The sequence below is a fragment of the Psammomys obesus genome, unplaced genomic scaffold (genome assembly GCF_907164565.1).
Source record: "Psammomys obesus unplaced genomic scaffold, mPsaObe1.curated_primary_1811, whole genome shotgun sequence".
Lineage (NCBI taxonomy): Eukaryota > Metazoa > Chordata > Mammalia > Rodentia > Muridae > Psammomys > Psammomys obesus.
In genome coordinates this window covers 16,736,843-16,763,874 of record NW_026596085.1, presented here as the reverse complement: position 1 = coordinate 16,763,874, position 27,032 = coordinate 16,736,843, and the positions used below count along the sequence as shown (strand labels likewise).

At 52.8% G+C, this 27,032-nt stretch overlaps 2 protein-coding genes and 1 long non-coding RNA gene across 4 annotated transcripts; 2 read left to right on the top strand and 1 right to left on the bottom strand.

The window, feature by feature from the left end:
- Positions 1 to 351: 351 nt before the first annotated feature.
- On the top strand, positions 352 to 20,470 carry Serhl2 (serine hydrolase like 2). The gene is made up of 12 exons (XM_055627106.1): positions 352 to 454; positions 1,784 to 1,933; positions 2,019 to 2,132; positions 2,463 to 2,504; positions 2,877 to 2,896; positions 3,254 to 3,328; positions 4,519 to 4,628; positions 5,466 to 5,545; positions 15,375 to 15,409; positions 18,089 to 18,171; positions 19,372 to 19,468; positions 20,039 to 20,470. The coding sequence occupies exons 1-12, from the start codon at positions 451 to 453 to the stop codon at positions 20,168 to 20,170; spliced, it is 942 nt and encodes a 313-aa protein (XP_055483081.1). The 5' UTR covers positions 352 to 450; the 3' UTR covers positions 20,171 to 20,470.
- LOC129691122 (uncharacterized) lies at positions 15,416 to 16,389 on the top strand. Its single transcript, XR_008722410.1, has 2 exons — positions 15,416 to 15,912; positions 16,181 to 16,389. It is a non-coding gene; the product is annotated as an uncharacterized LOC129691122 (long non-coding RNA).
- Positions 19,664 to 26,800, bottom strand: Rrp7a (ribosomal RNA processing 7 homolog A). Of its 2 annotated transcripts, XM_055627104.1 has the most exons (7): positions 26,677 to 26,800; positions 25,904 to 26,046; positions 23,747 to 23,872; positions 23,107 to 23,224; positions 22,034 to 22,131; positions 21,452 to 21,650; positions 19,664 to 20,812 (listed from the first exon to the last, which is right to left on the bottom strand). In XM_055627104.1, the coding sequence occupies exons 1-7, from the start codon at positions 26,747 to 26,749 to the stop codon at positions 20,727 to 20,729; spliced, it is 843 nt and encodes a 280-aa protein (XP_055483079.1). In that variant the 5' UTR covers positions 26,750 to 26,800; the 3' UTR covers positions 19,664 to 20,726. The 2 variants fall into 2 exon arrangements, with proteins under 2 accessions (XP_055483079.1, XP_055483078.1); XM_055627103.1 differs by lacking the exon at positions 26,677 to 26,800 and having other exon boundaries at positions 25,904 to 26,669.
- Positions 26,801 to 27,032: the final 232 nt, after the last annotated feature.

Here is a 27,032-nt window from a genome sequence, read left to right as displayed (position 1 = left end):
CAATTATCAAAGCTGGGTAGTCAGGCGCTGTTGAGGAAACATTGTGAAACAGTAGTTCCATCTCTGTGGGAGTCGGAGAGGAATGCTCCGGGAGCTTTGCCCGCCTTGGGGCCACAGGGGCTCTTGGTACCATGCGGGCCTCCCCAGGTATTGGTCCAGCCAACTGCGTGTCCTCCAGAGCCTTCTCCGCCCACTCTGACAGCGCTGGGCAGCTGGGACAAAGTCCCTGGCAAGAGACAGTGAGAAAGGGGTCAGGGGACGGAAATGTCGGAGTGGGGCGGGGCCTGGGAATGGGCGGGGCCTTTGTTACTTTCGGGGGCGGTGCTGGGGTTAGAATAGTGCCTGCGGGGGCAGGCCTGGAGGGACAGCCGGTGGGCGGGGCGTGAGCGCCGGGGTCCTTTTCCGTTCCCCCGACCTCTGCGAGGAGTGACAGCCTCAGAGACAAGAGCCATGGGTAAGAATGCCCCTCACAGCCCCTTAGATAGGAGCGGGAAGCCTGGCGGAAGCTCCCACACAGCCAGCTCACTCTGGTGAGCCGGTGGAGCGGACTGTCCTTTCCTCCTGAGCGCCCAGGCTCAGTCAGCAGCGCCCAGAACCCAACAGAGCCAGACTGTGGAGGCTCCAGACAAGCCACACAGCAGCTGAGTCCCTAGAATGCAGGAGTGTGCGCTTGGCTATTTGGGGTTGCGCTTTGGGGCCAGCAGCGTGAGAAGGTCAGCTTTAGGACGCGCCTGACCTGAGGAGGCCCAGCCGGAGTCCCACGGCCAAGCTGACTGCCCTAAATCCTCTCTCAGGCCTGACCTTTCCGAATGCGCTTGGCACCTTGGCTTCTTGAGCCTGGTCTGTGCACTGAGAATATAGCAGTCCAGCTCACGGCGTAGTCTCTCCGTTTTGACTTCTAAGGGGTTTCCCAATGTCCAAAATATTGAGGGCAAAGTCGAGTTTTGAGCTGTATAGTACTCTTAGCGCCATCTTCCTGCGCCTCCCAGGACCTCAATATTTCTTTCTATGTAGATTTGCTGGCCTGGAAACTCCCTAGACAAATCTGTCCTGCCTGGCTGCAATTCTCCTGCCTCTGCCGCCTCTCTCATACAATATCTTCAGAGACCACGACCACTGCACAAATTGCCATTGCAGTAGACCTGGTTTTGTTTTGTTGGCTTGAGGTTTTATGAGACAAGGTCTCACGTAGTCGAGGCTGGCCTCAAATTCCTGATCTACCTATGTCCGCCTCGTGAGTCCTGGGATGACGGGCATGTATATTACAGTGTATTGTTATCAGCATTGTACTTTATTTATTGTTGTTCATCTCCTACGGTGCCTAAGTTACAAATTAAACTTATTCATGGGCATATGTGTAGGAAAAAGCATAGCCAGCATTCATTGTGTGGGGTTCATTACTGCTTGGAGTTTCAGGTACCCACGGGGGTTTTGGAATGGGTCCCTTACAGGGAAGAGGCAATGTACTCTAATTCCTCCAGTTTAACAGGAAAAGAAAGCAAGGATGGAGAGGACCAGTCCAAGGTCATACAGCCCTACTACAAGTGTCAGGATTCAAGCCAGCAGCCTAACCCACTCCTTCCAGTTCTGCCCTAACCCCAATGGGTTACCTCCTGAAAAGCCCATTCATTGTCTCTCTCAGCCAGGGGTCTCCCTTTCCTACAGCCCTCCGAGAAACTGGAGATATCTGGCAGTCTGTCTGTCCATGGCCAGGCCGCAGGCCGGTAGCACATGCCGGTACCCATGCGTGCCGCCACATACACAGGGGCGGACTCTGTTGCAGGTTTACTCTCAGAGTTGAAGTTGGCCGTGCCCTGGGGCCACATTGCTGTCAAAGTCTGGGGCTCCCAGAAGAACCCTCCGGTCCTCTGCCTGCACGGCTGGCTGGACAATGCCAACTCCTTCGACAGGCTCATTCCTCTTCTCTCATCAGGTGGGGCTGTGGGCTGAAGGGCGGCGGCAGGGTGGACGCGGCCAAGCAGGACCCCCCACTCCACTCCCTCCTCTCTCTGCTGCAGACTTCTGTTACGTGGCCATGGATTTCGGAGGCCACGGGCTCTCCTCCCATTACAACCCAGGTCTACCGTATTACCACCAAAATTTTGTGAGTGAGGTCCGGAGGGTGGCGACAGGTGAGCAGCAGCTGTTAAGGGGCTGAGAGCCGGGGGATGGGGAGGTCCTCTGTGATGTCCCCCATCTCATCCTAGGAGTAGGATGAGCAGTATCTAGGAGGTGGTTCTAGCTTGGGAATGGATGCCTGGAGCCTGGTCCCAGGTCTCACAAGAACTGAAAAGAGCTTACCTCCTCCAGGAGGAGCTTTCCACAGTGGCGCTGAGCCCCCTCAGCTGGTCTCCTGGGTGGGGCGCTGCAGGTATTTGGAGGGAGTCCCAAGCCAAGACACAGGAGAAAGGACAGAGTAAGGCCGGGCCAGGCAAACCTTCTTTCTGGCTTTGTGTTTTCAGCCTTTAAATGGACTCAGTTCTCCCTCCTGGGCCACAGTTTCGGTAAGTCAGCTTAGGCAGGGACCCGAGTTCCATGGGGGCTCTGGGAAAGGGGGAAGATTTGACACTGGTACCCAGTATCATCCCCTGCCCCACTGAGGAGGGGGGCAGGTAAGAGGATCCTCCGATGCTTACCTTTAGGGACTGTGCCCTCTGGCCTCAGATGAGGGAGGGGGTGGCTTTGTGAGTAGCTTCTAATGAAGGGACCTTGGTGGCCCGTAGGCAGAGAGGCCTGGACTTTCAGATGCAGTGTCCCAGCCCTGTGGTGGGAGAAGAGCTAAGGGAGGGACAGCTCCCAGGAAAGAGCTTGGGGGAGGATTCCAGGAGCTGGGGAGGGGTCATGTGAGATGTCACCACTGTTCTCTTGTCCGGCAGGTGGCACCGTGGGCGGCATGGTGAGTAGCTGGCTGTGCTGCAGTTGTCAGGGGGACTTGGTGGGGGTTGGGGCTTTGGTTGACTGGGGACCACGCAGAAGGTAGGATGGGAAGAGCCCCGTCATAGGATGCAGTAGCTGCTCCTCCTTAGCCAGAGGCGGTTTCCACACACACACACTGTGCCCTAGGGCAGGTTCCTTGTAGAGTTTCCACATACCCCATCTGCCATCCCCAAGACTCACAAGTCCGGGGGCCGCTGGGGTCTGCAGCTAGGTCTGGGAGAAGAGAAGCACACTGAAGGGACAGAAGACTCCTGCTCGGGCGAAGCCTGTGCCTTCCCCACCGACTCACCAGCCCCTCCTGTTTGTCACTCTCCAGTTCGCCTGCATCTTCCCGGAGATGGTGGACAAGCTTATCTTGCTGGAATCGACGCCATTTCTTCTGGACTCTAATGTAGGAAGAGGCTTCTTCGAGGCTGCCATGGGGACCAGCCCCAGACTTTGGCAGGGGAGGGGGGCCTTTAGCTCTGTCTCCTGTGGTGGACATTGAGGAGGCAGGAGAATGTGGCAGAGGGTGGACAAGTTAGCCAGGGATCATTTCCCACCCCACCCCCACCCCCACCCCGCCAGAGGGCAGCATCCTTAAGCCTGTGCCTCTGAGAGTGTCCGGGATCAGAGTGTGGCCTGGATATCCTGCAGCAGGAGGTGGATGAGGGGAGCAGCCGTGGGTGGAGGAAGTTCCGGGCCACAGCAGGCTCCAGGCAGCAACACTGCACACAACCAGAGTGTGGCTGACAGGAAATACCAACACCTCCAGTCTCGACAGCCATTGCTGCCCCTGAATCTGAGACTTGGCTCTTGTCTTTTACCTACTGTGTGACCCTAAGGAAGTTGGTTTGTCCCAGAGGGGTCTGCTATGCCAACTTCCATCTTTCCATTTTTCTTCATTTACAAGATGGCCTAAGGACAAGAAACTCTTAGCACTCCTCCTGCCCAAGAGCGGGAATTACAGGCGTGAGCCGTCATACCTGGCTCTGTGCGTTTGTTTTCCTATCCTCATGTCTCCAGCCCCTGCACACTCTAAGCACTCGGTAATTTCCCATTGCAGGAACCAACAACTCAAGGGTTAATATGGTCACTGGGTTACCAGACTAGAGTAAAATTCATCCTTTTGTCCCAGTAAGGTCCCACTGATGAAACAGGTGGTATAAAGAGCCTTGGGGCTTCCTTCTGGGTAGGGCTGGGTGGCAATGAGCCCCGCCCCCAAGGCTGAACCTACTGGTCTTCTACCACTGAAGTGGTGAAGTATGGCAGAGCGAATCTCAGACCACCCGATCCGTCTTGTTCGTCTGGTTCTACTACTTGTCATTTTGTCATTAGCTGTGACAGCACTGATTGAAATCAGTGAAGCTCCCTGCCCTAGTGTCACCTCTACAGAGCCACTTGGCTGTTAACGGAGTCGCCCCCTCCCCCATCACCTGTCCCAGGCAAACCTGTGCTGAATGCAGAGGCACGTTGAGGGGCTGACTGGCAGGGGCTGACCCCTGAGAAGGGACACTGAGGGCGCAGCGGTCAGGACCGGGGGAGGGCTGGGGACCCCTCATCTGGGCCTTTCCTACTCACCAGCTGTGGCTGAATCCTTAGGAAATGGAGAACCTACTGACCTACAGGCGGAGGAACATAGAGCACACGCTGCAGGTGGAGGCTTCCCAGAAGTCCCCGAGGGTGTTCAGCCAAGAGGAGATGTTGCAGGGGTGGGTGCCAAGAGCAAGGGTACGGGGGAGGGGGGATGGCACTGGGAGGAAGCCCTCAGAAATCCGGAAGAAGCAGCAGCCTCTTCTTTCTCCCCCTTCTGCTTCCTCCCCCTCCTGGACACTTCTCAGAAGGCCCCTCGTTGCCACCGCCCCTCTTTACACATGCTTTGGGGTGGGGGAAAGGCTTGCCCCCCCCAAGTCCATGCTCTTTTTTTTTTCCTCACCTCTCTTCCCTCTGGTCTCCAGCTTTAGGCTCCTTAACAATTTGCCCGAGGTTCTCTCCCAGCTAAAGCTGTCTATCCCAGCGCAATCACACTGTGTCCTTTAACCACGGCTGGACCGAGGGGGCTGCCCCCCTCATGTTTGTTCACCGAATCTGGCAGAGCGCACAGTAGGAAAGGGCTTCACTCTTTTTGTTGTCTGGAGGAGGGGATGGACACACGTAGAGTAACAGGCAGGCACGTAGATACTGTGAGAACCCCCACCGACTCCGAAAGACGTGGGCATCCTTCAGGAGTAACCTCAGTCACCTCCATCTGTCTCCCCTTCCTCCATCTTCCTCCCTCACCGGGGCCTGACCCTGAGCCCCCTCATGGTGTGTGCTCAGCAAGTGCTTTCACTGAGCCACGTCCCTTGCCCTTTCCGTTGTTCATTTGCTTTAGAGAGATCTAGCTATAACTCAGGCTGGCCTTGAACTCTAAAGCTCTTCCTTTCTCAGCCTCTCCAAGTGCTGGGATTAAAGGCACACTGCCAAATCTAGCTGCCTGCTCCTCTTTCTGCCCGACCCCTGGGCTTGCTGGAGGCCTGGTTCCTTTAATGTCTGTCTTTCTCCCCCAGGTTCCTGAGTAACAACAGCCACTTGAGTAAAGAGTGTGGGGGACTCCTACTGCAGAGGGGAGCCACGAAGGTGGGCACAGGTAGGGACTCGCTGTCTGTCACTGCTGATGGATGACAGGGGGCACTTGTACATGCCAGGTTGGTGTTTGGTGTCTACAGCGTCTCACTGGCTCTTCCTTTGTCTCATACATCGTCCCGTGAGAGCAGGGGAAACTGAGCTTGCAGATTGCCAAGTACCTGACACAAGATGACATAATCATTACAGAAAGACGCTCTGTGGGAAGGTTAGCTAGGCATTGAGATTAAAGTTGATGAACGTCACGGCTGTGCCCTCCTGGGTCGATGGGGAGGTTTTCAGAACAGAAATGCTCATGCCTTTTTTAAAAAATTATTCACCTTATATCCCTATCAAAGCACCCCTCTCTCCTCTCCTCCCAGTCCTGCCCTTCCACCCTCTTCTTCCATTCCCCCCTCATCTTCTCTTCAAAAAAGGGAGTCCACCTCTCACCAACCCAGCCCAGCCCAGCCACATCAAGACTAAGCACATCCTCTTCTACTGAGGCCAGAGAAGGCAGCCCAGCTAGGGAAAATTGATCCAAAAGCAGGAAACCGAGTCCATGTCAGAGACAGCCCCCACTGTAGTTGCTAAGTGATCCTCATGAAGACCAAGCTTCCCATTGGCTACGTATGTGTAGGGGCCTAGGTCTAGGCCAGGCATGCTCTTTGTTTGGTGCTTCAATCTCTGTAAGCCTTCATGGTCCTCAGATGACTCCATTGGTCTTCTTGTGGAGTTCTTGTCCCCTCTGGGTCCCTTTATCCTTCTCTCAACTTCCACAAGACTCCCCGAGTTCTGCCTAAGGTTTGGCTGTGGGTCTCTGCCTCTGTTTCAGCCCACTGCCGGGTGGAGCCTCTCAGAGGACAGTTATGTTAGTCTCCTGTCTGCACACATAGCAGAGTATCATTAACAGTGTCAGGGGTCAGCTCTCTCTTGTGGGGTGGGCTAGTCATTATTCGGCCCTTCCCTCAATCTCTGCTCCAGCTTTATCCCTGCACACCCGTTGGCAGAGGGAATTTGGGGTGAAAGTTTTGTGGGTGGGTTGGTGTCCCCCCTTCCACTGGAAGGCCCTGCCTTGGATGTAGGTGGCCATGTCCCTTCCTGCTAGGAGTCTCAGCTAGGGTCACCCCAATGTCCTCCCAGGAGCCAGTCCCATTGCAGGTCTTCAGCTTGTCTCCATCTTTTCCCCTTCTCTCTCACCGAGCCTTCTCACCTCCCAGCCCCCACTTCTACTCTCCCCCACCTGATTCCCACACTCATTCCCCTCCCATCCCCTCTCCCACCCAGTTCTCGATTTTCATCCACTCTGATGTCTATTTGATTTCCCCTTTCTGAGGGGAGATTCAAGCATCCTCCCTTGGGCCCTCCTTGTTACTTAGCTTCTTTTTGTCTGTAGATTGTAGAATGATTATCCACTTATAAGTGAGTACATACCATGTGTGTCTTTCCAGGTCTGGGTTACTTTACTCAGAATAATATTTTCTAGTTCCATCCATTTGCCTGCAAATTTCAAGATTTCATTGTTTTTAATAGCTGAGTGGTATTCCACTGTGTAAATGTATCACATTTTCTTTATCCATTCTTTGGTTGAGGGACATCTGGTTGTTTCCAGTTTCTACCTATTATGAATAAAGCTGGTGTGACCATTGTTGAGCAAGTATGGCAGAGCATCTTTTGGATGCTCAGGAATGGTATAGTTGGGTCTTGAGGTAGAACTATACCCAATTTTCTGAGAAAGTGTCAGATTGATTTCCAAAGTGGTTATACAAGTTTGCACCCCCACCAGCAACGGAGGAGGCTTCCCCTTTCTTCCCATCCTTGACATCATGTGCTGTCATTTGACTTTTTTATTTTAGCCATTCTGAAGGTTGCAATTTCCTGATGGCTAAAGATGTTGAGTGTTTAAGTGCTTCTCGGCCATTAGAGGTTCCTCTCTTGAGAATTCCTGGTTTAGCTCTGTATCCCATTTTTAGTTGGATTATTTGCTTTGTTGGTGTTTAATTTTTTGAGTTCTTTATATATTTTGGATATTAGCTCTCTGTCTGATGTAGGGTTGGTGAAGATTTTTTCCCAATCTGTAAGCTGCTGTTTTGTTCTGTTGATAGTGTCCTTTGCCTTACAGAAGCTTTTCGGTTTCATGAGGTTCCATTTATTGTAATCTTAGAGCCTGAGCTGTTGGTGTTCTGTTCAGGAAGTTGTCTCCTGTGCCAATGAATTCAAGGCTATTCCCTGCTTTTTCTTTTATTAGGTTTAGGTATCCAGTTTTATATTGTGGTCTTTGATCCACTTGGACTTGAGTTTTGTGCAGTGTGTTAAATACAGATCTATTTGTATTCTTCGGCATGCAGACATCCAGCTAGACCAGCACAATTTGTTGAAGATACTTTCTTTTTTCTATTGTATTGACTTGGCTTTTTTTTTTTTTTTTTTTTTTTTGGTCAAAAATCAAGTGTCCATTGATCAACCTGTCTGTTTTTTTATGTCAATACCATGAGGTTTTTATGATATTGCTTTGTAGTACAATTTCCAATCAGGGATGGAAATACCTCCAGAAGTTCTTTTATTGTACAGAATTGTTTTAGACATTTTAGATTTTTTATTCTTTCCAAATGAAGTTGAAGTTTGCTCTTTCAAGGTCTGTAAAGAATTGTGTTGGTATTTTGCTGGGAATTGCATTGAATCTGTAGATTACTTTTGGCAGGATGGCCACTTTTACTACGTTAATCCTACTGATTCGTGAGCATAAGTGATCTTTCCATCTTCTGATAGCTTCTTCAATTTCTTTCTTCAGAGATTTGAAGTTCTTGTCATACAGGTCTTTCACTTGCCTGAATAGAATTACACCAAGATACTTTATTATATTTTTTGGCTATTGTAAAGAGTGTTGTTTCCCTAATTTCTTTCTCAGCCCTTTTATCATTTGTATAAGAACTGATTTTTTTTTTTGGAGTTAATTGTGTATCCAGCCACTTTGCTGAAGGTGTTTATCAGTGTAGGAGTTCTCCGGTAGAATTAGAGGGTCACTTATGTATACTATCATATCAGCTATGAATAGAGATCCTTGGATTTTTCCTTCCAGTTTGTATCCTTTTGATCTCCTTTAGCTGAATAGAAATGGAGAGAGTGGGCAGCCTTGTCTTGTCCCTGATTTTAGTGGAATTGATGTGAATTTAATGTTGGTTGTTGGTTTGCTGTATTGTTGTTTAGGTGTGGGTGCATTTTACTTCTCCCGTGTTTGTCAAGAACCCTAAGGGTGGGAGGGGTGCAGCCCCCCATGAAGACTGTGAGTGCGGCAGTGAGCCACACCACCCCAGTCTCAGTGGGGTCATAATCTCTAGATGGCCCAACTCCAGGGACCACCTTTGTAGAAATGACACCTCCTAGGCCTGAGCAAGAGGAAGCTGAACAGGAAAAGTACAATTTTAGGAGGAAAGAGATGATAAACAAGTATTAGACACTTGCCTGTTGCTGCAGCAGGGGACCTGACAGCTTTGAGGAGGAAGGGGCTGATTTTGGCTCAGGGTTGCAGGGGACTGTCCCTCATGATGGGGTGGGTATGGCAGCAGGGAGCAGGAGGCAGCTGGTCCCATGTGTGCACGGCAAGGAAGCAAAGAGAGACACATGCTGGTGTCCAGCTCACTTTGTGCAGTCCAGGACCCCAGCCTGTGCGACGGAGCCACCCCTGGTCACGGTGGGTCTCCTCACCTCAGTCCAATGTAGCAACTCCCTCAGAGACTCGCCCAGAGATCCGTGTCCATGGAGATTCTTAGTCCTACCAGGCTGACATTCCAGATTAACCATATGGACAAGTAAAGTGACTTAACAATGAATAAATATGAGTGCCCTGGGAGGAGCCTGGGCCCTGCCCTAGACAGTGCTCATGGGAGCCCCTCTCAGGTGAGGTAAAAGCTTGTGTGAGGGAAGAGAAAGTGTCCCCCATCTGGTATCAAATCCAGGAGTCGGTTCCTGTTGGTGCCACCTAAGCACGGGACTCCCCAAGTTTTGGCAGGGCACCAGCCAGGTTGTCAGGTTGCTGCCCCCACAGGCTGAGAGGTTCAGTTGAGGTTGTGAAGTCTCCCGTTTCTAAACAAAAGAAGTATGTATCACCCCCACCCAGCCAGTGCCTATTGTGGGGGGTTGGGGCAGGTTGTGAAGGCCAGCTGGCCAGAAGGGAGACGTTAGGGAGGGCTGGGGAACTGGAGCCAACAGACCCTGCCAGAGACAGGTTGTCATGTGGGAACTCTTGCTCAGTGTGACTAGAATTCCAGCTGCCGAAGAGGCCTCCTGGGCTGCGTGTTCTAACCATAGGTAATGATAACCAAGGATCATGGTGAGGGTCACTGGCCTGGAGTGTTGCAAGCCGCCATTCTGATCTATTGGATTTTGTTAGCGTTTTTGTCTCCCCTCCCTGCAAACCCACAGGAAGGTTGAGGGCCCAGGCTTCTGTGTCTGATAAAGATGACCAAACTAGGGGGGTTCTCCATACAGAAATGGGCTGATCCACAGATGCATGCTCTTAGCTGGCCCAGGGAATTCGACTGGGCCCAGAGTTACCAGGACTGTGGGTACAGACACTGAGCAGTCACTGAGGAGACAACTAGGCATTGCTGAGAAGGCCTGGGAGCACCTTGGTGAGAGCACCTTGGTGAGAGCACCCCTCTGTAGCAGAGTTAGCTTAGGAGATGGTCAATCCAGACCCTGCTGGCTCCCTGGATATGGACAGTGTTAGGAAATCATTGCTCTGGGCCTGTTCCCCCCACCCCCATGACTTCTGAGTGATTCAAGTAAGGAAGCAACCGCTGGCATCCACTTCCAGCCAAAGGGAGTCCCCAACAAAGCCGGGCCATGAGACTAAAGCTGATTTACCCAGGCAGATGAGCCGGGATGGAAAAAGGAGCCTTGAGACCTAGCCTTAGGCACCTTCTTGTCTAAATACAAGTGCTCCAGCATATAGCCCAAAGCTTGCTCCAAGCCAGGTGTGCACTTGGGAGGTTGAGGCAGAAAGATAATGCTGTTGAGACCAGCCTGGGTTACACAGCAAGACCCTGACTCAAGCAACAGAAGCCATACCTCCCGCCACACACTCCTGGCTAGAGGTATTCTTGTGAAGAGGGAGAACCCAGTTCTGTCCAGGACCCCTAAGGGCAAAGGGACAAGCCCCCACCAGTCTCTGGCCAGGGAAGCCCTGCTCTTCCCTTCAGGAGGCTGAAAGAGCCCTCTCAGCAACCCAGCTGCATTCGGGGGAAAGCAGATCTGTCTGGCTTGAGCAGTTTCACAGAAACAGTTGGCAGGGGAGCAGGGACAGCTGCCCGTGTCTGAAAGGGAAAGGCTCTGGGGAAAGCAGAGCTTTCTAGCTGCCGGGGGAGAAATTGGAGCGGTCTGGCAACACAGTCCTTCCCCACCGGCAACAGCCAGAGGCTCTGAGGGCCATGTCCATGGACACAGTGCCCCCCTCTGCCAGCTTTTGCTGGGTGTGCCAAGTCCCAGGAAAGACAGGGAGCAGGGAGACTGAGAAGTTCACTGCTACCCCCCAGAGGGCTGGGCCTGCCAGGTGGGAAGGAGGCACTCCAACTGTATGACCTAGGGATTGGGACAATTGCCGGCGGGGGGGGGGGGGATGCTAAAGCAAGGATGGAGAAGGGCCAGCCGATGCAGAAGCCTCGCTGTGGCAAGGACGTGCCAGGAGGCTGAGGGGAGAGGACAGTGAGATGCTTCCGAGCACAGGGCTGAAGGTTAGACCTTGGTTGCAGGGTGCTTGAGTGGAATCCCCTCTCTGGTCCAGCCATACATCTCTTCCCGCTGGGAACTCTGGGCCAGTCTCTCCTCCTTGCTAGCTAACATGTCTTCCTGTGAGGGAATTAGACACACGGCATTCAAGAAACCCGAACGTGTCCAGCCTCTGGGTCTGAGAGATGCAGAGAAATGAGACCCAGCCCTTGCCCTCAGGAAGCTCCCTGTCCAGTGGGGACTGGACAGAAGAGCAGTCAGTAATGATTCTACCTGCAGAGCGGAGGAAGAGGCCGAGGCCTCAAGGCAGAGAAAATAGTACGTGTGATCGGGGAGTGTGTGTCCTGTGCATTTGTGTGGAGGCCAGGGGTTAACGTTGGTGTTTTTCTCAATGGTGCTCCGGTTTTTTAAGTGCATGTTTTTATTTGTGGGGGTGGGGGGACAGGCCCAGAGCAATGGTTTCCTAACAATGTCCACGTCCGGAGAGCCAGCAGGATCTGGATTTACCTTCTCCGAAGCTAATTCTGCTATAGAGAGGTGCTCCCGCCACAGTGCTCCCCAGCACAGAGGCCCACCCTCTCAGCAATGCCCAATTGTCTCCTTAGTGCGTATGCCCACTTGTCCACACACGGCGACCAGGGATGGACTTGACTAGGGCATCGAGAGAATGAAGAAAAGACAGAGCGAGCTGGCTTTGGGTGGACTGGGCTAGAGAAGGCTCAGCACTCTGGAAGTGAAGCCTATTTATTGTATAGAGTTGAACAGCGAGGCGGGGTTATTGCATACCCGCCAAACCAGGAGGCAGGCCTTACGGTCTACAGCTGGATCGAGGAATCAGGGTTAGCTAATCGTGGTAGGAGCAGTCTCCTGTCAGCGTGCTGTGGACCTATGTGGAGGTCAGAAGATAAACAAGGGGCCGCAGTTCTCTGTTCGCGCCTTCCTGGAGGGTGCCAGGAAGCGAACTCGGGTCTTCAGACTTGGCAGCCTGCCTGCTGACCATCTCTTCTACCCTCCAGCTTGGCTTTCGAGGCCGGCTCTCACAGCGAAGGGATTCTGGGAGATTGGCCAGCACTACCCCAGAGCTATGATCACAGGCACAGGCTGCCTCGTCTGGCTCTTCACGTCTGTGCTGGGGTCAAACCCAGGTCCTCAGGCTTGCCCAGCGAGCGCTTTGCCAGCTGAGCCATCTCTCCGCCCTGAGAACCCCCCTGCCCACACACACACACCTTCTGAAGTATTCTCATGTGTTCTCTGAGCAGCCAGACCCCAGACCTGGAGGAAGGTCCAACCCGGAGCAGGTTGAAAGAGCAGGGAGGACCCTTCGTCTAGCAGAGAGACTGGGTGACACACAGGCCTCCGCCTGGGATTCATTAGGCCGAGGTGACCTGAGAGTACAGCAACCGGAAACATTCTCAACCACAAGGTCCTCTACAGGCCCAGAGTCACAATGCCTGGCTAGAACTCTCTCAACCATTAAATATCCCATTTATCATCTAAGAGTTCCAGAATCTCTAATTAGAGACAAAATCCTAATAATCGCAGAAAATATAATTTCTTAGTGTCTCCATGATTGCTTTTGCTCTCGGAGTATAGCATCTAGAGTCTAGATTCATACATTGCTTTTCCTATGGGGAGGCTGACTCCTCCTGACACTTCCCAGACATATAACCAGCCCAGTCATCATTTTGGTTTCTTTTTTCTTTTCTTTTCTTTTCTTTTTTTTTTTAAATGATTTTGTGTGCATTGGTTTGTTTTGCCTGCATGTATGTCTGTGTGAGGATGTCTGATCTCCTGAAACTGGAGTTATATGTATCACCAATGTCCAGCTTAGTAACATGTTTTTATTGTTAGGTTTTTGTTTTGTTTTTCGTGACAGGGTTTCTCTGTGTAGCCTTGGCTGTCCTAGACTCACGTTGTAGACCAGGCTGACCTTGAACTCTCAGCCTCCTGCCTCTGTCTCCCCGGAGCACTGGAATTACAGGCATGGGGATTACCATGCCCAACTTTTTTTTTTTTTTTGAGACAAGGTGTTTCTCTCTGTAGCTTTGGCTGTCCTGGAACTCTGTAGACTAGGCTGGTCTGAACTCAGAGATTGCCTATCGCTGCCTCCCAAGTCCTGAGATTAAAGGTGTGTGCCACCAAGCCTGGAAGTCACATAATTTGTTGTTTTTTAATCACAAAAGTAAAAAATTTGACTCTCTTCTACCCTCCCCCCCCCATTTAAGAACTTAAATTTGCTTTATTTTCTATGTATGGTGTTTTGCCTGCTTGTATGTCTGTGCATCAGACAGCAAAGATAAGCGGAGTGCTTCAGACCCTTTGCAAATGGAGTTCCAGATGCTTGTGAACTGCCATGTGGGTGCTGGGAATTGAACCTGGCTCCTCTCCTGGCTATAGAAGAATGGCCAGTGCTCTTAACTCCTGAACTATCCTCCCCTCTGGGCATGATGGTGATCCTCAAAGAGGCAGATACAGGTGGCTGTGAGTTTGAGGCCAGCCTGGTCTACAGAGCTAAGCCAGCAAGTACTACACAGTGCAACCTGTCTCAAAAGCAGTAAGTAATATGCCAGGCAGTGGTGGCTCACAGCTTTAATCCCAGCGCTCAGGAGGCAGCCTGGTCTACAGAATGAGTTCCAGGACAGCCAGGGCTACACAGAGAAGCCATGTGTCCGAACAAAACCAGGCAACTTAAAAAGAATAAAAGTGTAAGGCTTGAGCTGGGCATGGTGGTGCGTGCTTTTAATCCCAGCACTTGGGAGGTAGAGGCAGGAGGATCTCTGTGATTTCGAGGTCAGCCTGGTCTATGACACAAGTCCAGGACATCCAGGGTTGTTACACAGAAAAACCTGTCTTGAAAAACAACAAAAAAACAGTCCACGACAGCCAAGGCTTCACAGAGAAACCCTGTCTTGAAAAACAAAACAAGTGTAAGGTTTGGTGTGTAGCTCAGGGCTAGAATGCTTGCTCAGCATGCATGAAGTCCTGGGTTCCACCCAGAACTGATTTAGCTGAAGGCTCTGGAGGCGAGAAGCCCTGGAGTACAGCGCTGGCACCTGCCTGGTCTCTATCCAGTCCTTGGCTTTATTTCAATTTTATCAGCTTTCCCATCTTAGAGACACGCACCGTAAACTCTGTCCTCCGGCTGTCACTTCTCTCTGGACTTGGAGGGTTTTCTTTCTTCAATTGTGTTGCCATTGGACGTGTCTCTTTTTAAGGGTTTTGGAATTTGAATCATTGCTGTTTGGTTCTAGTGCTAGCTACGGTTTATATTTGCATTTAACCAGTTACTCCGATGGGCGCTTAGCCCATCTGCAGGCGTTTGGCTCTGACTTCACCTTTTCTTTGGTGGCTGTGCACAGGGTGTTGGAGCAGACGCTGGAAGGCCCCTCACCCATTTCCCTTGCTGGAGCAGATCCCCAGGGTTGGTTTTTCCATCCCTCGCCAGCTCTTGGAATCTCCTAGGGCCTATGAGTTCCTACAGGGCAGCAGAGGCTGCTCACCGCCCAACGCCCCCCCCCCCCCCCCCCCCAGTTTTCTCCAGGAATCAGACGTGGCACAGGAGGGCATGGCTAAGCCTTCCTAGATGGGCAGAGTTGTCCATCACCCGTGGCAGGCCCGAGTTGGGCCATGAAGGGAATGACACTCAAACTCTCCATTCCTCTGACAAGGAACACCATGGTTTTTGATTATTCGCTATTTCCTACTGTTTAAAGGTCCAGACAAGCAGTTTCTTTTGCCGAGATGAGAGCTGGGGGCATGCAATCGCTGGGAGTTAAGGCAAGACTGGTCTACAGTAGTGAGTTCCAGACTGTCAAGGGCCACATAGTGAGCGCCTATCAGAAAAAGCAAAAGAGAGAAGGAAGGAGAGAGCCTTATTGTCTCCCCATCATCCTGCACTGTTGCTCAGGGTCTGGGGAGGCACCCACCTGCTGTGGGCAGACAGCCTTGGCCAAGCTCTGCTTTGGAAGCATCCCAGGACGAAAGCCCAGGGCTGGCTGACATTAGGGCGGCTCTCACCAGCCCAGATGGAAGGCGTGAGCCCTGTGTGAAAAGACCGGGACTTCCGTGGGAAGTCGGGTGAGCCCCTCCTGTGGCACTGAAGCCACCACGCTTTGTGCTTTCTCCAGGTCTGGTGCTGAACAGGGACCGGAGGATCTCCTTGGTAAGTGCCTCTGTCTTCTGGCTTCCTTCCTAGTTTGGCTGTGGTCCCTTTTTAAAAGTAGTTTTAAAGTTCTATGCACGATGTGGTATAGTCACGTTGCCCACGTTAGCTGCCTGTAAGTGTACTCCTGCGTGGTTTTAAATATACTGTTTTGGGTAACCTTCACCAACACCTATGACCCAACCTTCATCATCCTCAGTGAGCACTGAACCCATTAAACACTAAGTCCTCACTCCCCATCTCTCCAGTCATTTACTTTTCCATCCCTGTGAAGTTCTTGTTAGGTACCATGAGCAGGTAGAGTCAGCGTTTGTCCCTCTGTGCCTGGTTTCTTCCGCTCAGCATCATGCTTTCAGATCCTTCCGTGATGAAACACACATCCAAGTTCACTGCTCTGTAAGGCTGAACACTAACTATGCTGGTTGTCTTTACTCCCAGCACGTGGAGGCAGAGGCAGGAGAATCTCTGTGAGTTGAGGCCAGCCTGGTCCACTACTTTTTTCTGTAAGCATTTCTTTATATCCATCTATTTATCTCTCTCAGAGAGAGAGAGAGAGAGAGAGAGAGAGAGAGAGGAGGAGGAGGAGGAGGAGGAGGAGGGAATCCTGTGTGGAAGTCAGAAAACAGCTAGCAGGGGTCTCTTCTACCATGTGAGTGTCATGGATCAAACTCGGGCAGCTGGGCAGCAAGTGTGTTTACCCACTGAGCCATCTTGCTGGCCCCACACCACATTTGCTATGTTCATTCCATGCCCTCTGCTGATGGACATCAGGGTTTCATGTCATGGCAATTGAGAACAATACTGCTGGAACCTGGGGTGAAATGTCTGAGTCCTTGCTTCCAGTTCTTGGATATGCCGGAAGAGGATTGCTGCAGCCCATGGGACCATGGGACTGAGCTTTTGAGAAATTGTTGAACTGTTGTCCACAGAGATTGCACTGTTTCATGTTCCCACCAATGATATACAAGGGTTCAATTTCATCCCCAATCTCTGTGTCTCTCTGTCTGTGTCTCTGTCTCTCTCTCACACACACACAGAGGTGCTGGGAATTGAACCCAAGGCCTTGCACGTGCTAGGCAAGCAACATACTCTGAGCTATATCGACATGTCTTTTCATACATGGGCCTGGATGTGGACACACCCCCTTGTCCCAGGACTCTGCCCATGTACCCTTGCTAAAGCAAGTCTCTCACAGACATTTGCAGAGTGAAGGAAGCCAGGCACAAAACACAACTGTAGGAGAGAGAACACAGAAGTTCTCCTCTCAAGGAGGACCTCTTGAGTCTAGGGCAGTATCAGGGCACATTGTCCTGGGTCCAGGACTCACACCCTATGTCCTGTGCAAAAGGCCTCAATGCTGGCACTTAGTTCATTCTGACCTTGCTGTCCACCTTTTCTTATTACTTAAAAAAATTTTAAAAAGTGGGTCAAGAAATTAAACTGGAAGAGGCTAAGAGATGCTGAGGGATAGAGGCAGCTGATAAAGAACCCAGGAGAGGCCCCCAGTGTGGTGAGCCCCCCAGTGTGGTGAGCCCACAAAGGCTTTTATGGAGGAATGAAATTCCAAAGCGCTTCAGGTCTGCAGGCATGAGTGGAGGCTGTATTCCTTAACCCTTGCCTTGGGACCGACTTAAAATTTGAGGCCTGATTGTACCTTTGAGCCAGACAACCCCAGTTCCTGGGGAAAAGGAGGGAGGCCAAGGCCTAAGCCTCCACCTGACTGCCTGGTGTCACCTCCTGTGAGCTGTTGGCTGTGGTCAGGTTGGTCTGGGGCCTCTGCTGCGCCCCACCCCCGTGAAGCCACTGCGCAGCCTGCCCTCCCTGGGAGGCAGCCGGCTGGGCCTTGTCACAGCTGAGGTATGAGAACCAGAATAAGGCTGTGAGACATTGCCGGTTGATGTGGGACTCTGCTTTTGAGGACGTACCCGTCTGAGGAGGACAAGGGGAGACCTTGTTGTGCGTCTGTGTGAGCGCACATGTATGTAAGATGTATGTGTGCATGTGGAGGTCAAAGCCCAACCTTTGGTGGTGGTCCCTAGCCACAATCCTCACATATTTACTTTTCTTTCCCTCCCTCCATCCCTCCCATTTTGTAGACCAGGCTGGCCTTGAACTCAGAGATCCACCTGCCTCTGCCTCCCCCAGTGCTGGGAAGATTACAGGCGTGTGCCACCATGCTTTTTTGAGATGGTCTCAAACTTTCCAAATTGGCAAAGCCGGCTGGCCAGCAAGCTTCAAAGATCCACCTGTCCCTTCCTCCTGAGAGCCACGATTATAGGAATGGCACACTATCCGCAGTTGTTTCCATTTGTTTTAAAACATGAAGTCTGCGGACCAGTCTCCACTGTGCAGGCTCGTGAAGGGAATGAGCTCTGCTGGCAGAGCCCACAGCTGGCCCATGCTCCGGGAAGGGTCTGCAGGGCTCTCTTTAGTCCTGAGAAAGTCCAGAAGTAACCTGTGTTGCTTCTCTGACAGCCACACCCCGTTGTAAATGACCCCAACAAGGGAGAAGACTAGATAATGGGGGAGGGGTCAGAACTTTTGCGGATGGACGTTAAGAGGCCTTGACTTAGAGGACACTGGCCTCCTGGGGTGGGTGGCCCAGCTGGCCTCACTGGACTGACTGCAGGAGTACATGAGACTTCGTGACGAGGACTCACCCTGGTTTTGTCTCTGCAGCCAGAGAACAGCTTTGACTTTGTGAGCAAGGAACTGTTTATGCACTCCTTGGGGAGCCTGCAGGCCAACGTGCTGATGATCAAGTGAGTCTGGACTGAGTGCCCTGGAGACACGCAGAGAGTAGGGAGCCCTAGGAGGGAGCCTGGTACAAGGTGCCTTGTTCTCCCAGCCTGACACCACACTGCTGCTGGCTCAGACCTTCTCAGGAAGCAAAGCGAGAGAGAGGTGGCCTGGGAACAGGGTGAGGACTGCACCATGGCTCAGCTGGCCTCTGGGGGAGCCTGACTTGTGCCTGTGCTTAGGACAGGCACAAGTCCTCATGCTGAGGAATCGGAATGCACTCGGTAGGAACTGCACAGGCAATCTTGGGGGGTGGTGGTAAGAAGCCCCACTCTCTTAGGAAAGACTGTCCTCTGACTGAGTGCATAGGGACGCCCTTGGGGCACTAAGGGGACACGCCCCTAGCCAGATCAGCCAAATGAACCCTGATTGTCTGCACATCCAGGAACTTTGAATTGGGAACTTTTCCTAGGCTAGCAACAGTTGGTCTAACCTGGTCTTTCCCTTGATGCTTGGTGGTAGCAGCAACAGGGAAACAGCAGTGGGCTGTTTGCTTGGAGGCTTAATGCCTTTTTTTAACTTAAATTTTCAGCTCATTATGGAGTTGGGGTAATGTTAACACCATCATACATCAAGGCAAATCTCAGAGCCACGGAATTGGCTGGGCATGGTGGCTCACACGTGTAATTCAGGGTTAGGAAGAGCACAGCAAGGCTGGGGCAAGCCTAGACTGTAGTGGGTCTCAACTGGGGAGGATGGTTGTATGATACATACATTGTACCTCAATAGAATTGGGGGGGGGGGGAAGAGGTTGTTTTGTTTTGTTTTTTGTTACTTGGTTTTTTTTTTCTGTAAGAGATTCTCTGTAACAGCCCTGGCTGTCCTGGAGCTCACTTGCGAGACCAGGCAGGCCTGCCCCTTCTGGGATTAAAGCTGTGCGCCACCAGCGCTGGCCTGCCCAACCTCAATGGGTTTTGTTTTAGTCTGGTCGGGAGAGCCCGTTCAGATGCCAGGGCAGCACTCAGCGGCCCTCCCTTTGCACAGTACTGAGAGCCACGTCCTGGCAGGCATTCCGCTGCTAGGCTGCTACCAGCTCTAAGAGAAAGCTGGTACGAGAAGGCTGGACCTTGGCAAGTCTAGGGTCAAAGAGACAGATGAAAACCAGAGGGCAGAGGGCTGTCAAGATGCAGAGCTAGGAGGCACCCCAACCTCTTGCCGCCCAGAGCAATGCAGGGCTACTCTGGCGTGAGACGAGTCAATGATGATGACAAGGGGCCCTTGGTCTTCATGGTGGACACACTAAGATCCGTCCTAAAGGAGGTAAGGGGTGTGGCCTGGGGGGCAGGTGGGCTGGGTGTGCCTCTTGCACTGAACCCCACCTCACATACAGTCCCTCAGCTGCTTTGGATGTCCTGGGTTGGCACTACACCGTATCTGAGGAGCTGGCAGGCCCCATCCCTCCAGGCCAGTCTCCAGAAGCCTGGGGCATGTAGTCAAGAGGTCAGGAGACACAGCTTTTGCTGGCAGAAATCCTGCTTTATTGCCCTTATGTACCTCCTGGCCAGCCTTTGTTCTGGGGCGCCCCTCCTAGGACCAGCACATTGGCAAGTATTTATGGCTACTGGGAGGCTCGTGCTGGCCTGTGTCTCTATGCACAGCTTGATGCTCTCACAAAGGGGGCTCTTCTGTTTGGCAAGCTCCTGCTGCAGCCTGCCTTTCTTTGATGGCGTCATCGCCAACAGAACTGGCAGTGACTGTGGCTCCCTGCTCTAGGACAGTAGCTTCCTAGGCTACTGTGAACAGAGGAGAGGTTGCCTCTGACCCACCTCGAACTCCACGGGAGAGTCTCCTGAGTGGGCAGTATCTCACCGCCTGCCCCCCTCTCTCCAGCGGTTCCAGTATGTGGAAGTCCCAGGCAATCACTACGTCCACATGAGTGAGCCCAGCCTTGTGGCTGGAGTCATCAACTCCTTTCTACAGAGCCAGGCCAAGATGACCCCAGAAACCCCTGCGAGGCTGTAGCTCTGGACTGGGATCCTGTTCACAAGTTCTAGCTTCCACTGGGTCTCGAGCACCCTCATTCTACCAAATAGGTGGGCGTGGGTCTCACTGGGCTTGGAAACCAAGAGGGGCAGGGAAAAAGAGACTCTGACCTTATCTGTGACCTCAAGGAGGGGACAAGGAGTCCAGGACTGTGTTTGGTAAGCTGCAGTGAACTGGTAGCACGGAGGAAGCAGGCCTGGGCCTCTGCGCTCAAAGGCTTCTGGAGCCTGTCCTTGCCCCAAGCCTGTGTGGAAATAAAAATCTTCTGCCTTCACTGCACTCCATGTGGCTGTTGCCAGCAAGGGGCTTCATGGAAGGCAACTGGGTCAGAAGCAGACATGCAGGAAGGAGTAGAGGTAGCTCTCTGAAGGCCAAATCTTCCTGCAGGGCAGCCCCACCCTTCACATCCAGCCTGTGCAGCTGCAGAGATGGACCTGGGTGACACAGCTGCTTCGTGGCTTGGTATCTGCTTCCCAGAGCGTGGTCCCTGAGGGAACAATGGGTCTGCTGGTCTTGGAGCCGGGGCCGGAATGGCTCAGTAGGGTCGGAATTTGCGTTGGGCTCTCATCAGTTCGATCTTCTGCTTGTCCTCTTCAAACTTCTTTCGCAGCTGTGCTAGGTCTGAGAGGCAGAGGACATAGGGCAGGTCACACAGCATACAGGAACTGCCAGCTACCCCACTCAAGAGCCCTCCTCACCCTCGCGGCTGAGGGCGGCGCTGCACCCTGGCTCAAGGTCGGAATCCTGCACGGATCCTAGACATTTAGCTACAGCCACTCCTAGAGGGCTAGGCTGCAGCAGGAAATGATGGTGTGGGAAGACGGGACAAGAGTACCAAAGCAGCAGGCCCAGGGGCACCTTTCCCAAGATGTGGCCTTCAAGTAGGGGGCTCCAGAAAGCGGTAAATGGTCACCAAGTGCCAAGTTAAAGAAGTGGCAGCTGGAGCTCTGAGGGAGGGTGGATAGAGCCTGCTCAGGTGGGTGAAAGGTGCAGCTTGGGGTCTAGAGACAGGGAGGCAGCTGTCAGTGCCAACAAAGGTGGGGTCTGGAGGCAGCTGTCGTGCCCACACCATGCTCAGGACAGGACCAGGCTCTTCTCAGAGCCACAGGGAAAGGGGTGCGGGCTGGGTGCAATACTCAAGAAACCCTGCCCTGCAGGTTTCTGCCCCAGGTGCTCTGGGGATCTGGAGCTGAAGCCCATATCCCAGGTGCTTCTGCCATGAGGCTAATCTCTCTCTTGGGGCCCTCAAGTGTCTCTTACGCTCCATCTTGCTCTCCCGGTGCTGCCAGGCGTAGAAGTTGAGAAGCTCCTTGCGGGCTCGCTTCCGTTTCTCCTTCTCAAGAACTCGCAGGCTGGCCGCTTCCGTTCGAGGGAGCACAGGCCTGCGGCCCCGGCGGGTCACCTTCACCCAGCCCTCCTCATCAGGGACCCCCTCCTCCTCCTTGGCCTTAGCCTCCTCCTGCATGGAAGAAGCTGTTGATGCGCGGGGCTCTGCAGCGGCAGGATGCCCCTCACTGGCTGGAGGCCCACTGCCGCCTCCTGCAGTGACAACCACTTTTTATATCATGTCTGCTGGCCAGAATGGCCCCACAGTCAGTGCTGGAGGACAGACACATCAGTGACGGTTTCTTCAGTGTCACGGACCATTTAAAGCCCATGTCACCCAGCCAGGTGGCTCAAGTTTCAGCAAGCAAAAAAATGGGAGCCTGCCCTCCTCCTGGTAACCAGTGGCAGGCTGCCGCCACCATCCCCTTCACAAGGACACTACAGTACACAATACTTGTGGTGCCAGCTTCCCACGGCTACCTAAGTGACACCTGGGGGACCTGCTGGAGTCCCTACCTCAGCTATTTTCTTGTCATAGGCCTCCATGAATGTGTCTACTTCAACTCTCAGGGCCTCGGGGTCAGGCACTGAATCTTCATAGTCGCTGATCCACTCTGAGGGAGGAGGAGACATGGTGTGAGGCAAACAGCATCATGTGCGGTTTAGACTTGCTGAAAGTGGACAAGATGGCTCAGCTGCCAAGATGCAAGCACTTGTTGCTCTTGCAAAGGACCCGGGTTCAGTCCCAAGATCCAACATGGCTCCCAACCACCCATAACTCCAGTTCTAGGAATCCACCTATATACACACAAAATATCCTTAAATTTTAAACAAAGCAAGTAAGCAGACTCCGTGAGAGGCCTTCCCTTGAGGGGTTCACCCCAGCTCCCTGGTTCTCTTCCAGGGAAAAGGAAAAGCAGCAAGCAGCTAAGAGTCCCTTAAAAATAGCTAGCAGGCAAAGGACTCCCAGCAGATGGCACTATTTTTTTTTATACCGTGGAATAAAAGCGCTGGAGTGGGAAGGGAAGGAGCGCCTGCAGACTGCCTCAACCTCCCCAGTCATTTTGCTGGGCAGCCTCGGCCCACTTGATGCTGCCGCCCTCGGCCAGCCTACTCCAGGGGTCTGCATGGAGGGGCCGATTTGAGGCTGCCCTGTTATCACACTGCTGCTTGCTCTCTGCCGGCGCTGGCCATAAACACTCATTCAAAACCAAAACTACAGCTACCGTAGAACATTTACTAGCTCATACCGAATACAAAAGTGACTGGCTCAGAGTGGACCTTCAGGCTGCACCCAGACAGGCCGGCAAGCTGGGATCCTCCTGCAGAGGCCCCTGAAGCCCAGGGACTTGAGGCCCAAGGTTTAGGTGCTAGGAAGATTCTATTGGCAGCACGCTGGGCCCTACCTTCCTTACCTGGCGCTAAAGGCTCAGGCTATTTCGGATGTGTCTCAGACATAGCCCCCCAGCCTAGGCCCTTAGGAAGAGGGGGACTCAGCTTGTGGCATCCATGGATGCTGCCCCTGGAAAGTGTCTCTCACCAACCCAAGGCCCACGAAGGAAGCACTGGACACCGCCAGCGGTACTGACTCTGAATTCCGCTCTTCACAGGGTGGCTCTCTGTAGAAACCAGCAATGGGCCCTTCAGGTTCAAGGCAGCAGACACGCCACTTGGCTTCTGGAATACCACATAAGCAACCTGAAAGCCCTGTGGGGATTAGAGGGGAGAGAGGCGTGTGTGGAGTCTTCCCACTTGTGGCACAAGGCCCTGGCAGCTGCCCGGGACCAGGGGAGATGACGCTAGGCAGTTTTGTGTGTCACCCCCACAGTCTGAGTGATGGGGAGCCATACTCCCAGCTAGCCAACTGCTGCTGGGACACCTGTTCTAGCTCTTCCCTCGAGGAGGGGCACACAATGGCTCAGGCAAGAGCAGGCTCACCCCAGGCTAGGGCAGGTTATCAACAGACAAGGCACAAACTCAGGGTGACTCCCTTGCACCTCAAGGCCACATGAGGGACGTGGGGAGAAGAGACAGGAGTGGGGCTCCTGAAGCCAGGGCGCTAGTCCCGAGGAGGAAAGTGCTGAGAGAACACAGGGCAGAGGGAAACCTGCAGGAAGTCAAAGAATATGGCACACCTGGAGAGCTGGAGGCCATCACCACGACAACCCCGAATCACACCCCAGGCCCTGCCCCAACTCCAGTGGAACCTGCTATCACTGGGCAGCCTACCTGCACCGGCTTGGACTGAAAAAACTTGGACTTCGGCTCCTTAGGGCTCTCGGCAAGGTCAGGCTTCTCCTGCAGCTCTACTGTCTTGATGGCGCCACAGGAGGCCAGGCACCGAGACAGGCTCTCCTACCAGGGCCAGAGAGAAGCAGAGCATGAACACCCACAGGCTCCTCAGAGCCTCCCGACACCCACAATAGCCCAAAGGACTCGGAGCCCACATCTACGAAACCCAGGGCACCTAGGTTCCCACGATAACATGGAGCAGGTATTCCCAGCCTGGGACGGGGCCTAAGGACTTTTACATGACAGCTAATTAAGCTTTACCACCTTAGCCTGAGAGACTCTCTCCAGTCTCAGGGGCTCGGGCAGGCAGAATACACAGAGGTGTGCTCAGCTTTTGACATTCGCCAAGTGTACAGCCCAGCCTGTTGTCCAGATTGCTCTTGAACTTACTGTGTACCCAGAATGGGTACCTTGAACTCCTGGTCCTCATGCCTCCAAATATGAGTTCTGTGGTGCTGGGGATTGTACCCAGGGCTTCATGAAGGCGAAGCCAGCACTCTGCCACTGAGCTACACCCCTAGTTCTAACACTCCTCTTCTCAAAATAATAATAATAATAATCCACCCCACTAGGCATCCCAGCTGATATGTCACCCACCAGGTGATATATGCTGGAAATCTCAGCTCTCAAGGTGTGTGTGATAAAAGAGAGAAAGAAAAAAAAAAAAAAAAAAAGGGAGGCAGGGGGAGGGGAATTATCTCAAACCTCACAATTCATTTTTCTTCTGCAAACTTACACGATAATAATGTAAGTTTGAGAACGTGGAGGGCTGGCCTAGTATGGGAACGCCCTGGGCTCCATCTCCAGCACAGCAAGTAAATAAATTTAACTTCTTAGATTGAGAAGTTTGTTTGTTTTTCAAAACAGAGTAGCCCTCAATGTCATGAAACTCAATCTGCAGACCACCAGGCTGGCCTCTGCCTCCCTTTAGTGCTGGGAATAAAGACATACCCCATCAACGCCTTGCTTCAATTAAAAAAAAAAAAAAAAAATTTAAAGAAGCCAGGTGGTGGTGGGTCACGCCTTTAATCCCAGCATCTGGGAGGCAGAGGCAGGTGGAGCTCTGTGAGTTCAAGGCCAGCCTAGTGTACACAGCAAGTTCCAGGACAGCCGGGGCTACATGGAAAAACCCTGTCTTGAAAAACAAAATAAAACAAAACAACGAAAAGATTTAAAGTTGAGTTTGTGTGTACGTGCATGCACAGCTGTATGTGGTTCCATGTTACATGTATGGAGGTCAGAGGATGATATGCAGGAGTCAGTTTTCTCCTTCCGCCATGTGGGTCTCAGAGATCAAACTCAGGCTATGGGACATGGTGGCAAGTGCCTTTACCCACTGGGCCATCATCTTTTTTTTGTTTGTTTGAGACAGGGTTTCTCTGTGTAGACTTGGCTGTCCTGGACTTGCTTTGTAGACCAGGCTGGCCTCGAACCCACAGAGATCCGCCTGCCTCTGCCTCCCTGAGTGCTGGGATTACAGTTGTGTGCCACCGTGCCCGGCTCTGAACCATCATCTTACCAATCCTCAGCTTCCTTTTTAAACTAAGTGTGGTGGCACATGCCTGTAATGCCAGAGCTTGAGAGGTAAAGGCAGGAGGATCATGAGTTCAAGGCCAGCCTCACCTAAGTCAGTATGAGGCCAACTCAGGCTATAAGAGACCCTGTCAGAAACAAAACAAAATAAAAACAAAGAAATGTAATGGTTTCTGCGAAACATTAAGCATGTCTACATAAAACTGCAGTGATTTTTGTTAACTTGTCTTTAAAAAATGAAAAACCAGCAAGCAAAAAATTGTTAAAAGGATCATTAATTTCCAAGGCAGAAGTGACCACTTATAACTGTAATGAATGGGGGGGAAGGGCGTTGCAGGAGTACAGTCAAGTTTGAGGCCAGCCTGGGCCTCAAATCCAGTAAGTTCTTCAACAGCCTAGGGGATCGTGACACGCTGTCTGGACAGGGAAAAAAAAAAAAAAAGCTCATATTTCAACACCCTCCAATGGGGATTTGTTGGCATGTCCACCTGACCTTCAGGATTCCATAGGACCCATAGCAAGCTCCATTTAGAACCAACGGGTCCCCTGCCAGACGCTTACCTCTGTGCAGTACGGGGGCACGTTGAGGATAAAAAGGGTCCGATTGGGAGGCCACGTGGACTGGATGCCTTCGCGAACTCTGTGCTGTCTCAAGTAGAGGTAATGGGAAGCCTGCTGCTTTTCTGAGAACTTCACTGGAACAGCTAAGAGGGAAAGGAGTGCAGTAGAGAGTCTGGAGTACCCTGAGTTGAGGCCTGGGCCTATGTCACACAGGTTCTTTCTATTTGTCCGTTCCTGCGTCCACCCACGGATATACTCGCCGGGAGCGGGACGAGGGACCACGGTGGGCCGCCGGCGGCTCGGTTCAAGGGCTCCTCTCTCGGGGTACCCGCTGCCTGACACCATCAGCCTCCATCGCACAGGCTGCGCCGCTTGGCACACAACCCTCATCCCTCCGTCTTCAGGTTGGGGCTGACGTGCCTCGACCCCTCATGCCGAGCTAGCCCCACCAGCCCATGAGGTCTACACCGGTGGAATGCCAATATGGGGGTTGGGTCGGGGAATGGGGAACAGCTGCGGCCTCCACACTCGGGAAGCGCTCGTTGAAGAACGAGTCACGAGGTCAGCGGGTAACAAGCTCCTGTCCACGACGAAGCTGCGCCCTGGGCGTCAGGGCGCCAGGTGCTGCCTGGAGGAAGCGCTCTTGAGGCCTCTCTGAGGAATGGCCGCGGAGTCAGCACCCAGAGCCTGAGCTGTGCCCCGAGACCCGACGAGCTGCCGGGACCTCAGGCCACCTGCCTGAAGAGGTCGGTCCCCAGCCCTCAGCCGCTCACCCGAATAGCCCGGTGGGCTTGGTGTGGTCCCCTCGTGGCCGCTCGCCTTGGCTTTCCTCTTGCGGGACACCATCTTGCAGACCCGGAGCGCGGGGCCAGCTGGGAGTTGTAGTTCTGTTTTCCGGCACGTCTGCGTTTCCACGACGACGGCGCCACGCGGGGCTCCGCCCTCTCAGCCCTAGGCCCGCCTCCCAGCTCTTGCCCAGCCCCAAGATTCAGCCTTCCTTGTCAAAATAGGAGGAAGAGGGAGATCAGATTAAGAACACTTGGCTGCTCTTTCAGAGGATCCGAGTTCGCTTCCGATCTGTAACCCCAGTTTCAGGAAGGTCTGACGCCCTCTCCGGCCTGCGTAGGTA